The sequence below is a fragment of the Azolla caroliniana genome, unplaced genomic scaffold (assembly GCF_043228905.1).
Source record: "Azolla caroliniana isolate FFs.n. ecotype wild unplaced genomic scaffold, voAzoCaro1.0.p SCAF_41, whole genome shotgun sequence".
In the NCBI taxonomy this organism is placed as follows: domain Eukaryota; kingdom Viridiplantae; phylum Streptophyta; class Polypodiopsida; order Salviniales; family Salviniaceae; genus Azolla; species Azolla caroliniana.
Window position 1 is genome coordinate 165,499 of NW_028230476.1, and position 13,614 is coordinate 179,112.

Sequence of the window (13,614 nt, forward strand, 5' to 3'; positions counted from 1 at the left end):
AGTTGGTGGCGTGGGAGGCGTCACATTTTAGCTCAAAGTATAGGAAGCTATGGTCTGCGCCAATGGGGCATGGGGCCACCCGGAAGGAGCTAACCATGTGGGTAGCTTCAGGGCGTCCTATTAGGTAATCAACTGTGCTTTCCCCTCCTCCATGTGGGAAACATGTGAGCTCTTCCGAGCCCGGCCACTTGGCTAAGCCATTATATATGATCATCTAGTGTCGGCTTCCAAGTTCAAGCAGATGATGGCCAAAGCTTGTGGCGTCCGCACCTTGATCTTTTGATGTACGTGTTATGCCTAAGGCTAAAGGGTCGACATTCACCATTTCTAGGTTTCTATCCATCTGAAATATTGTGCATTGGCGGGATTGGGTTCTCGCATTGAAATCTCCTACAAGGAAGACTTCCCCTTGAGAAGAATATCGGATTATGTCATCCGATAAAGGTTCGTATGGAGAAGGCCCATGTGGCGTTCCTTCATCAACTATACTCGCCACTCCAGCCATATTATACCGAGATCCTTTCGGGGGGAAGTAACAAATGGCAATAAATATCACCTGATCTTTGCTAGTGAGTACTTTCACCCACATAAAATGGGCTTCTGGGTCTTTCTTTAGTATTTCTATCCTACTATGTATCTCTCTCCGAAATAATATCGCAACCCCTCCAGACCCTCTAGTAGTGTGTCGACGTGAGGTTTGTCTAAAGACAGATTCCCAACGAAAACCATCAACTCGTGGTAATCCTCGATTTGGACTTTGATGTGTTTCTACCAAAAAAAGTATATCAGATACCCTCAAAATCTCCTCTAGACGGCCAGGGTGTGTCCAAAGTGCACCGTTACAATTCCATAAACTCATCCTAAGTCTATTATTTGTCACATGGGCCACACGCCGTCAATTGGCAGCGCGATCATTTATTATGACCCGTCCGTCTCGGTAGAAGGCACGATGCCCCTCTTTACGAGCTTGTATGACTCGCGGCATACAAGTTTTACGATACTCAATTTGCATCTTGGTCAAGTCTTCATCGAGGTAGATGGGCTCCCCGCCCAATCCTCGAAGAATTGGTCTCTTTTTAAAAAAGGCGATTCTAGATTCCGAGTCCTTAAATTGAAGAACTAAAGCTCTTTTCCTAGTGGTGTCACGCCCTACCCTCCAAGTTTTAGTGATTGGTAGGGCTTCATATCCCAACATTTTACCCAAGGTTTGTGCATCTTCGTCGGGAGATGCCCCTTCCTTGAGCCCAGTAACTCGTACATTTAGGCGTCGAGCTTGACGCATTTTTTCCTCCTCGAGGGTAGTGTTTACAATATTTTCGTCCTTTAGTTCTTTTTTAATATTACGTTTTACTACATCAACCCACCCAGTTTTTGCTAGTTCCATATCACTTTTAACCTCTTCTTTAACTTTTTTTATCTCGTCCTTAATATCCTCTAGAGAAGATATTTCACCATCTTCCCTAGATGTTTCAAGGTCCTTAATTCGTTTTTGAAGGTTTACGTTATCTACCTTAAGTTTCGCTACTTCAGCAATAAGCAATTCTCTTTCTTCCTTATCTTTTTGTTTTTCAGCTTCAATTTCTTTCACCCATTTTTCCATTTTAACGAACCGGTTAAGGACATCTAAAAAATCTTCCTTACTTATAATTTCTTCGTTTGTTTCCTTATGGTTTCGTCGAGAAGTCATCTTGTAATTCAAAAGATAAAGAAAGAAAAAGACAAAAGGACAGAAAAAACTTAGCCGAGCATCGACGTCTTTCGCGCTAGATATGAGTGTAGAAGCACATGTATGCTTGTTTCAGCCGGTGACGTCGTCCGGTAAGTGAAGTACCACGATGAAGGGCAACGGCTACACACGATAAAAGCGGCCAAGAATCGAGGACGGCGACAATCGGCAAACAACACACCCAAGAACGACGGTAGACGAAAGAAGATGGCAACGGTGACGGCGACGGCGACAGTCGGCAGACGGCAGACGGCAGACGGCGGCAGCAGACGACGATGACCGTCGACAGACGACGGAGACGGCGGCAGCAAACGGCGGCGACAGTCGGCAGACGACGGCGACGACGACAGCAGGCGACGGCGGCGTCAGCAGCAACAGCGACAACAGGCGGCGTCGTCGGCAGCAGCAGACGACGGCGGCAGCAGATGACGCGGCTGCAGACGACGGCGGCAGCAGATGACGGCCACGTAACGGTCAAAAACAGAGAGTAACGGTCAAAAACAGAGAGAGAGAGAGAGAGAGAGAGAGAGAGAGAGAGAGAGAGAGAGAGAGATAATCAACTGTATATTACATAAGACTTCCAACAATAACTAAATTACAATGAGTTGGTTTATATACCAACTAAGCTAGGGCAAGCACCCTTTCTGCTATTTACAAAACTAGCATGGTATGACCATGGGCTAGTGTGAACCTATTCCTCTAGGAAGTTGAGTTCGATTCTCAACAATTTTACGTTTTATGTTCCAAGTAGGTCATATGTTGATTTATGTTTTAAGTTTTATGTTTCAAGTATGTCATATGTTGATTTATATTTTAAGTTTTATGTTTCAAGTATGTCATATGTTGATTCATGTTTTAAGGTTTATGTTTCAAGTATGCCATACATTGATTTATGTTTTAAGTTTTAAGTTTCAAGTATGTCATCGTTGAATTTGTGTTCATTTGCATGTAACAAGAGGTACAATATTGACTGGATAGATGAAATATGAAAAGAAGAAAGCATTTTGGGGTTTAATAACATATTCCACTAAGTGAAATAAGGTAGAATTGTTTCCATTACTTTCTTTTAGTCTAATGAATTATTGTTTTTCTTAAACATCATTTGAACCTTATGTCTAATGGTGGTTCGATTTGAAACATATTTCATTATTATAGTAAGTTGGTTTTGCATTTGTATTTTTGTTGCAAACTATATAATCTAAGGAAAAGGTGCACTAGAAAGAAATATTGTATTGCCAATATTAAGTGTGATTGAATGTAGCACATATATTGATCGATAAGCGTCACATATTGAATCAATCATATATTAATCTCTTCCTCGTTGATGGGAAGAGTACATTAATATACATGCAAGAATCAATTGATAGTTGCTAAAATCCCAAAACCAAATGTCGAAACCCTAAAAAAGAAAGAAGTTGAAGAAGAAGAAAACCTAAGGGTGAAAGCATGCAAGTGGAAACAATTAGATATGTCCTTGACATAGCTAATTAGCTATGCAAAAAGCTACCATTGATAAATAGTCATTTTTGCAAAAAGCTACCATTGATAAATTAGCTATGCAAAAAGCTACCATTGAAAATAGTAGAGAGTTTTAATTATATAAATGAGCACCATAAATGTGCAACATAAACGTGAAACATAAATTGATATGTGCACCACAAATTATATACTGAATTCCTAGGTCCATTATGCATGATCCTTTGCCACATCACGTGGGTCATCTTTGGTTGAGTATTCTGGCTTAGATTACTACCACTGTTGCTAAATCCTATTGAGTCCACTCCTCCATTGCCGCCATTCTACACTCAGTTATCGGCACTGTGTGGTCCAAGTATCATCTGCTACTGTTCGATCCGACGGAGTTCACTCCTCCATTGCCGCCACTCTACACTCAGTTGCCGCTATTGTGAAGGTCGTATATTGCTGCCACTTTTCGATCCAATGGAATTAACCCCTTCTCCACTGTCGCCATTCTACTCTCAGTTGCCATCACTGTGCGTTCCAAGCATCATCTGCCACTGTTCGATCTGATGGAGTTCACTCATCCATTGCCATCATTCTACACTTAGTTGTCACTACTATTTGGTGACTGGTCCTAGATTGCTGCCACTTTTTGATTTGACGGAGTTCACTCATCCATTGCCAACATTCTACACTTAGTTGCCGCTACTGTTCGGTCGTGTATTGTTGCCACTTTTCAATCTGAGGGAGTTCACTCCTTCTCCATTGCCACCATTGTACTCTCAGTTGTCATCACTGTGCGTTCCAAGCATCATCTGGCACTGTTCAATCTGACGGACTTCACTCCTCCATTGCCATCATTCTATACTTAGTTGCCGCTACTGTTCACTTTTCGATTTGACGGAGTTCACTCATCCATTGCCATCATTCTACACTTAGTTGTTGCTATTGTTTGGTGGTGTATTGCTGCCACTTTTTGATCCAAAGGAGTTCACTCCTTCTCCACTACTGCCATTCTACTCTTAGTTGTCGTCAGTGTGCGTTCCAAGAATCATCTGCCACTATTCGATCCAACGGAATTCACTCCTCCATTGCCATCATTCTACACTCAATTGCCGCAATTGTTCGGTCCTGGATTGTCAAAACTGTTCGATCAAATGGAGTTCACTCCTCCACTACCGCCCTTCTACACTTAGTTGCCGCGACTATTCGGCCCTGGATTACCACCACTGTTCGGTCTTGGATTTGAATAACTATTCTATTTATTGATTATCTTGTGTATTGTGGAATATTTTTGTGTATTGTTGTAGCCCATAGCCATCTTTAATACGTGTCTTTTTTTCGGGGAAATTAGGGTTTAAACCCATCAAGCCAAATGGAAGGGGAAGGAGGGTGTTTAGAATTACTCCTCAATGATCATCAGGACAGGGATGACGCTATCAGGACACAACAAGTGATACAAAAGTATTGGGCAGAAAAAAGAAGAAGAAAACATCGTCAATTATTGAAGGATACAAAAGCCACACTCACTAAAGGTAAAGATAGTATTGGTTGCGATATAGGTCTAAATATCACTGAGAATGGAAGTAATGAACTACTATCATAGAGAGAAAGGTTGTAGACTATTTCAATGTTCAAACCAAGCACATCAGCAATGAAGACAAGAAGGTAGTACTTTATGGAATATTAAATGATGCATCAATAAAGGAGTTAGTTGATTGTGATGGTCTTAAAGCAAACATAACATCTATACTAGTAAATAATCTCTGTAATAGTTTCGTATCCATGAGTAGTAGGTCAGAAGATGATCTTGTCTTAAAAAGGTCTAGTCTAATGATGTTACTTAATAGTGATGTTGACGATATTAACATCAGTGTGATATCTAAGGTAATTGGTGTTAGTGGAAAAAGTGTGTACAATACATTAAACCGGATAGTTTCCTTGGGTGAAGGAACTAATCTGCTAAAGCTAACAACAAGATGTAAGCCAATGACACCCATAACATAAAAAATCAAGGATATAATCACAATATTTTGGACTAATGAGAGTAGGGTTTCACCCAATAAGAAGGATTTATGCAGGAAACGTGTTGGAAGGAGTCAATACGAGGAGCATCCCATTCATCTTCTTGATGTACCTCAGGTATTTACATTTATCTCAACATTTGTTTTGACTTTTGAGCTTAGTTAGTTAGCTTATTAGCTACCTCTGAATATGACCATAGCTAACTAGCTACTAGTAATAGCTAATTAGCTACCATTGATAGCTATTTAGCTGCCTAGAACAATAGCTAATTAGCGCTAATTATTTGGTTATGACTATAGCTAATTAGCTACCAGAATTGCTAATCCCCTACTGGAATAACTACTATACTAAACTATGGTAGTAGCTAATTAGCTACTGTATTAAACTATGGTATAGCTAATTAGCTACTGTATTAAACTATGGTAGTAGCTAATTAGCTACCACTTAGCTAATTAGCAACTATAACTAAAGTATGGTAGTAGCTAATTAGCTACCACTTAACTAATTAGCTATTGTACTAAACTATGGTAGTAGTTAATTAGCTACCACTTAGCTAATTAGCTACTCAACTAAAGTATGGTAGTAGCTAATTAGCTACCAGAATTGTTAATCCCCTATTGGAATAACTACTATATTAAACTATGGTAGTAGCTAATTAGCTACTGTATTAAACTATGGTAGTAGCTAATTAGCTACCACTTAGCTAATTAGCTACTTAGCTGAAGTATGGTGGTAGCTAATTAGCTACCAATTAGCTAATTCGCGACTCAACTAAAGTATGGTAGTAGCTAATCAGCCACTATAACTAAAGTATGGTAGTAGCTAATTAGCTACCACTTAACTAATTAGCTATTGTACTAAACTATGGTAGTAGTTAATTAACTACCACTTAGCTAATTAGCTACTCAACTAAAGTATGGTAGTAGCTAATTAGCTACTCAACTAAAGTATGGTAGTAGCTAATTAGCGACTCAATTAAAGTATGGTACTAGCTAATTAACCACTATAACTAAAGTATGGTAGTAGCTAATTAGCTACTCAACTAAAGTATGGTAGTAGCTAATTAGCTACTCAACTAAAGTATGGTAGTAGCTAATTAGCGACTCAGTTAAAGTATGGTACTAGCTAATTAACCACTATAACTAAAGTATGGTAGTAGCTAATTAGCTACCACTTAACTAATTAGCTACTACACTAAAGTATTGTAGTAGCTAATTAGCTACCACTTAGCTATTGTACTAAACTATAGTAATAGCTAATTAGCTACCAGTTAGTTAACTAGCTACTCAGCTAAAGTATGGTAGTAGCTAATTAGGTAAGTGGTAGATAATTAGCTATTGTACTAAACTATGGTAGTCGCTAATTAGCTACCACTTAGCTAATTAGCTACCACTTAGCTAATTAGCTACTGTACTACACTATGGTAGTAGCTAAATGACATGTATTTAACTAATAAAACATAAAATTTCGTAAACCATCCTTATGATTTTCCCACAAAAAACTAGCTAAACAAATAGCTAATTAGTTGTGACCATTTTAGTAGCTAATTAGCTATAATAGTGTTTCCACTCGCATGCTTTTACCCCTAAATGATATTAAAATTTACCAATAAGCAAAATAAACTCTCTTCTTAATAAGAGAGGAAAAGAGCTTTAAACCATGCACCTATTAACAAAAAAAAAAAAGTCTAACCACCAAACCATTACATTTTAATATTATTTTTATTAAGTACTTCATTTATTGTTCTAAAAATTGGGTGGTTGGGCAACCTGCATCAGTCAGGGTTGGGCGACCAAGGACTCAAAGTTGGGTGACCTCTGATAGATTTTTATCGTTCTTTCTTATCCAAATCGGACGGTGCACATCGCACACGCCTTCCTTTGAGCAACTTGCACCGTCTGTGGCCGTGATTCCCTCCCCAACCCTATTTATGATTTGGTATAAAATAGACACGAGCTACATACATACATGCATATATACCATACCATACATACATACATGCATACACACACACTCACTCACTCACACACACTCTCTCTCTCTCTCTCTCTCTCTCGTGTCTATTATATATACACTAAATCATATATAGGACTGGTGAGGGAATTGTGACCACAGACGATGCAGATTACTCAACCGATGGCGCATGCAATTTGCATCGTCTGATTTGGATAAGAAAGAATGTTGTTGTGAAGATTTTCAGCAACGGTGTGAAAATTGCATGGAATGTACAAAATCGAGTGTGGTTCTTCACACAAAATATGAAACAATAATAATGAAGATATTATTTTATATCTTGGTACGAAAAGATGGATGTCTTCAAGAGCTTCTTAATGCATTTTACTACATGTGAAATGGACAACTTAGTGTCAAGAAATGTGAGTGTGAAGTTTGAGAAGAAGAAGAGGAAGACAAAACTATGAGATATCCCACATAGATAGGACAAATCAGGATCCCACGGTATATAACCAGAGCCAGAACTTGTCACTTTATGTCTATGAGTGGAGCATAGAATGTTCTTGGGCTAAATTGTGGCTTAACTCCTCATAATGGTTTTGGGTGACCAGACGGAGACGGAGCCAGAGTTCGGAACTGGAACCGGAACGAATGGCGACGGCAACGGCGACGGAACCAGAACCGGAACGGATGGCGACGATGATGAAACCAGAACCGAAATCGGTTGGGGACGGCGACTGGACCGGATAGACCGGATCACCATGTCGGATGCGGACCAGATGGACCAGATAGACGGATCGATCAAATAGGTGATCACGATGATTTCAGTGTGAAACGAACAAAATATCTAGACTAAAAAACCTAGTAAAGGATTGTATACAAAGGGATGCAAGCAAGGCTTGAACCTTGCACCTCCAAGATAGGAGACAATAGACTTACCACTAAGCTAAGTCATTTCCATAAAAATGTTCTTTCTATCATTATATTTTTACATGTAATTTCTCATATTAGAGCTTGATTGAGTGACATGGTTATCATGCATCACATGTAATGCATGAGCGCCAAATGGCAAACATGCATCACATGCATTCCATGCATTATATGCATGTCTTGTAACCTCACATGCATCATATGCATGGGGGTGTCTATAAAAGAGTGGTTGAAAAAGACAAAAGGGGAGGAGGTATTAATCAGGCAAGCTTTGTACTTTATATCAAAATTAATATTAAGAAGAAAATTCGTTATCCAATTGATGATATATCTTGTTCCTCAAATCTAAAGTAAAGGGTTCGATCTTAATCTCTCTCTCCATTTCAATCTTTCTCAATCTAAAGTCAAGCGTGCTATCTTATCTCAATCTCTCTCTATCTTAAATACTTTCTCGCTAAAGCTAGTGCAAACTTCGAATCCTTCTGGTTCAGAACCCCGGTGGTTCTGCCTCACGATCCGCACGTAGTGACGGATCTTCACGACAACACGCGAAAAAAAAAATGTTAGAGGTTGCCCAACTCTGAGTCCTCGGTCGCCCAACCCTGTCAGAGGTCGTCAACTCTGTGTATTTGGTCCCCAAATCCAACCGTTGCAGGCTACCCAACCTTGACCGTTGCAAGTTGCCCAACCAAATGTGTCATTTCAACCAAAATCTTCAAATAAGCTTGATCTTGAAACTTAAAACTTGCAATAACATATCAGACAGTCACAAAATCAACATTAAAATTTCCAAAATCGACGAACTTCACCGTACTTAACATAAGACAAATAATCATCTTAAAGCATACAACTTTAAAACAGAAATAAACTTATAACATACTTGAAACATAAAATTTAAAACAAAAATCAACTTATAACATACTCGAAACATAAAACTTAAAACAAAAATCAACTTACAACATACTTGAAACATAAAACTTAAAACAAATATCAACTTATAACATACTTGAAACATAAAACTTAAAACAGAAATCAACTTATAACATACTTGAAACATAACACTTAAAACAGAAATCAACTTATAACATATGACATACTTGAAACATAAATCAACATATGACATCCTTTTAACATAAATCCACTTTAAACATCGTAAACTAAATTGCAAAACCACTCAAGCTATGTTTATGGCTCATCCGGACATGATGGCAAGATGCGGCCACAATTGTTGTAACAATCAGAATTTGAGTCCCTTGATCTACGGATCAAGGCATCGTTACAATGCAAGCATCGAATCTATCGCACATATTGGCAACTACCTCCTAGCTTGACTTGCACCTCTTTGCATTTTTTCGGTGTGTGCCTTGGAAGTGTTTGGGGAGCTGCCAATAAGATCTTGCGAAATGTTGACTGATGCTTCTCTCTTCGCATCAATTGTTTACTTCCGCATTATGGATCCACCATCTTCTTCATTGGTTGGTTCCGGTGCACCAACGTGATACCCCACTGTTTGTCTCATTTCTTTGCAAGACGCCATACATGTCAAAACTTTCACATGGTCGATGGATCGTAACCCTTGCCTAAGACATTGAATAGTTGCCTCAATCATTGGTAATTCTGACTCCCATTCCTCCATATCTGATGCACGCCGATTTGCCTCCTCGACTGGTTCTACCTTTGTCTCCACTTCGGTTTTTGTGAAATAGTCATTGCACATATGGGCTACATGATCTATAATAGGCAACGACCCACATAGATGTGGCATGTGCCTCTCAACAATCATCCAAATGCCAAGTATATGCTTACATTTACTCGCAGGGTCTTGGCAATCACAATATGAGCACTGGAGCGATACATTATACCATAGAGTGGATTTAGTCAAGCTCAATATTTTTAACCAATATCGGGGCTCGTCCACAATATGCACCATCACATCATTAGTTTCAAACCTCTCTAGTATCCTGTTTGCCTCTTTAAGTCTTGTTGTTTGATCCCTACAATTAGCATGGGGTGCAAATCTACCACTCTCACATATGTCGTTGCTTGTACCATTCAATAACAGTGCCTCAGACGCAAGTGCTAGTTTGATTGTCCTTGATTAAAATATGCGCAAGATCGGTAATTGATCGGTTTATTCTCCCTCTCAAGGCTGTATATTTGATAAACTACCAATGTCTCTCCACAATATTGGTAGTGTCAACATGTCTGTAGTTGAACATTCTACCAAACTTGGGCCACAGTTTCCTCCACACACATGTCAAGCCACACCATCCTCCTTCTATATATTGCCAAACACCTGGCTTGTTTGCATATTCTACCTTTAACTTCTCACATTGGGCACTGAATGTGGATTCCGTAATGCATTGCATGAGTTGGCACATCTGATTATAAAGGTGGGCTCTCTCAATTGCACTTACCTTTGGCAACAAGTTGTCCACCCATGTTTTTTTTGTCGTGGAACTGACACAACAAAAGTCGACAATGTGTTTGCGACTTTTGCCTATTTGCAACAATCCAAGATAATCGGTCTGTTGCAACCACATTACTTATGGCATTATACGATGTCCAACTTTTATCAATGACTATTACATTTGGCCTCACATCGGGCATCCGTGCGAATATGACTCTCAAGCAAGTTTGACCCCTTATCAGAACTACATGTCATGTACCATAATGGGATATCAATTCCCATGGTGTTTGGGGCCACAACTGCATATAATGGCAACCCAAATTGATTTGTTTTAAACGTGGAGTCGATTGCCCAAGAGTTGTTTATTGACAGTCGTTCACACATCTCTAACATCCATTCATCTTGAAGCACCAAGATGAACGGTTGCTTTGCGTGAGCTCCATATTCACTAGGCAAGTAAGGTTGGACATGAGCCACCTTCCCAAGATCTCGGAGTGTATAGGCATCTTGCATCATCAAAGACCAATCAACCTCTGACATGGCACTCCCAATTTTTAACTTGTTGGCCATGTTATGGACCTCCATTGATATCATAAAGAACCTATAACTCACAAGGTCTAATGGACTAGCCTTGGACTTATGATACGCTTCCTTATGCATGCTCATTCGTGCCACATGTCGTGCACATCCAACATAAAAAAGGTCATCTTTGTAACAACTTATAACATTACGGTGTGTTGGCAAATATTACACGTCTGGTCTACTTCTCGGTACATGAACTGTATGAGGTCCATATATTGAAAGGTTCATGGTCAACCCCGACATTCCTTCAAGTGGCCACATGGAACGTACACCCACTTAAGGATGAAGGCTTTCTATGTTGACCGCACAGATATTGCCGTATGGGCACACTAGCTCGGTGACAAACATACCTAGTCACACGTGCACCCCTTGCGACCCCTGTACGGAAGTGTGTGTGATTACCTCTTTTGAACATCTGTGAGCATATCATCTACCTTATGGGCCTTTATCTCGATCACTTCTATGGGTCTAGACTTTTTATATTTCACGACACTTGTCCCCTCCATGTCAGATGGAGTTAACCTCGACACAACTTGACAACCACATCGGTCAACCAGTGCTTTCACATACATAGTAGGGATCCCATGGTCATGAAGGTCATCGGACCAAAGTTTCTTTAACTCTTTCAGAGTACCTGTCAATGGCCAATGAGATGCACCATAATGTGACACCAATACCACCTCCCTCCAATTCTCTACGTAAGTAACCTAAAGATTGGGAGATGCCTTAAGGTATATTGCATTCTCATTTCTAATCATGAGACAACTCTTCATGTGCCTCCATGCATGTAGATTGAGAGGTGCACCCCTTGCGACTGCGCTTAATGCTTCAAACGTTACCTTAACTTGACCCGATAAATCTTTAAGCATTAAATCGTACACACCTCTCGTGAACGCAAAATACTTGGCCGAAAAGTACATGAAGGGATCAACCTCCTCCTCCTTTGGTTCGTATGAAGACGACTCATAGTCTTCGTCAGATGTAGGCGATGCTAACACTTTGTCGGATGAAGACGAATCCAACTCTTCGTTGATAGTTGCATAACCATCCTCATAATCATACAATGAGGTTATCAAATCATGGTCATTTGGATTCATCTCGATCACTTCTAAATCTTTTAGTGATTAATCCAATAACAAAACGTGACTAATTGAAATTTTAAGACTGAGATGTAGTTAACTAGAGTATGAATAAGACGTGCCTCTGTGACAACATGAATCAGGTGTGCCTCTGTAATTAATTGCAGGATGAATCAGCTCTGATTAAAATGAGGGTTTAGGGATTGATTAAGGTGACTTAAATTGTGATTAATTTGTATGTTAATATGACCGTTTTTTTATCAAGTTGGCCGACCCATTAATAGGTTCGATGACAATATTAAAACAGGTTGGGCAACCTGGTTTACGATATCGAGCTGTTTTTAAAGAGGTTGGACGACCTGGTTTATGAGTAGAGATGTTTTTTATGAGGGTTGGGCGACCTGATTAATATAGGTTGGGTGGCTTGATTAATAGGTTGGGGGACTTGCTTTATAAGAATAGTTGTTAGATAAGAGGGTTGGGCGACTTTATTAATGTAGGTTGGGTGGCCTAATTAATAAATAGGTTGGGTGACCATATTAAAACTGGTTGGGAAACCCGGTTTATGAGAAGATGTTTTTTAAGAGGGTTGGGCGATCTGATTAATATAGGTTGGGTGACTTGATTAATAGGTAGGGTGGTATTAGAGATCATGGTACTAAAGTAAGCTTAAGATAAGGATAAACTAATGATAGATAGAAAGGAGAAAGAGAAAGAAGGGTGCCGATCCACCCGACCACCCCCGAGTGAAGGGATCGAGACGGACTCGAGCCTCGATCGGCGTCCCATACCACCACCGTGGCATCGAGTCGTACCTGGTGCTGGCGTGCTTGCTACAAGAGTTGACCCACCACAAGAGCAGAGTCTCGATGTAGTCAAAAGATGATCCAATGAGGGTAGTTAGGCCTCTTATTTATAGCGATACCCAAGGCCCCTAGGCAAGTTCACACTTGACCTAATGGGTTGTCTCAATCCCGAGGATTAAAAGTAATCCTCCCCTTCTTTACACTCTCGTTTAACCCTCACACTTATCCACGTGTATAGAATACTACGGTAATTCTCACCACGGGATATTAAATGGCCATGCCCGTAACATACTCCCCTTCTTTAAAACATTGCACTCTTGCAATGGAAAGTTAGGGAAATTTGTTCTTAGAGTATTCTCGCGTTCCCATGTGGCATCTTTGATAGATTTGTCCATCCATTTAATTTTAAATTCTCGGATTTCTTTAGTACGTAACTTTTTTGTTTTAATATCGAGAATTCTTTTTGGTACATGTGGTTTCAAAGATAAATCTTCAGAAGTAACCAGAGTTTCAGTTGTAACTGTGTTGTCGCCAGAACCTAGAAGTTCTTTTAGACGACTCACATGGAAGACTGGATGAATTCCAACACCATCGGGAAGAGCGAGATGATAGGCTAATGACCCAATGCGTTTGAGGACTGTA

At 39.8% G+C, this 13,614-nt stretch overlaps 1 protein-coding gene across 1 annotated transcript; it reads right to left on the reverse strand.

The window, feature by feature from the left end:
• Positions 1-605: 605 nt before the first annotated feature.
• LOC147849515 (uncharacterized) lies at positions 606-1,890 on the reverse strand. The gene has a single exon (XM_087337463.1). It carries the CDS (start codon positions 1,685-1,687, stop codon positions 896-898), a length of 792 nt encoding a protein of 263 aa, XP_087193589.1. The 5' UTR covers positions 1,688-1,890; the 3' UTR covers positions 606-895.
• Positions 1,891-13,614: the final 11,724 nt, after the last annotated feature.

Coding starts and splice junctions, on each gene's coding strand:
- LOC147849515 (XM_087337463.1), bottom strand. CDS start 1,687: ATGACTTCTCGACGAAACCATAAGGAAACAAACGAAGAAATTATAAGT.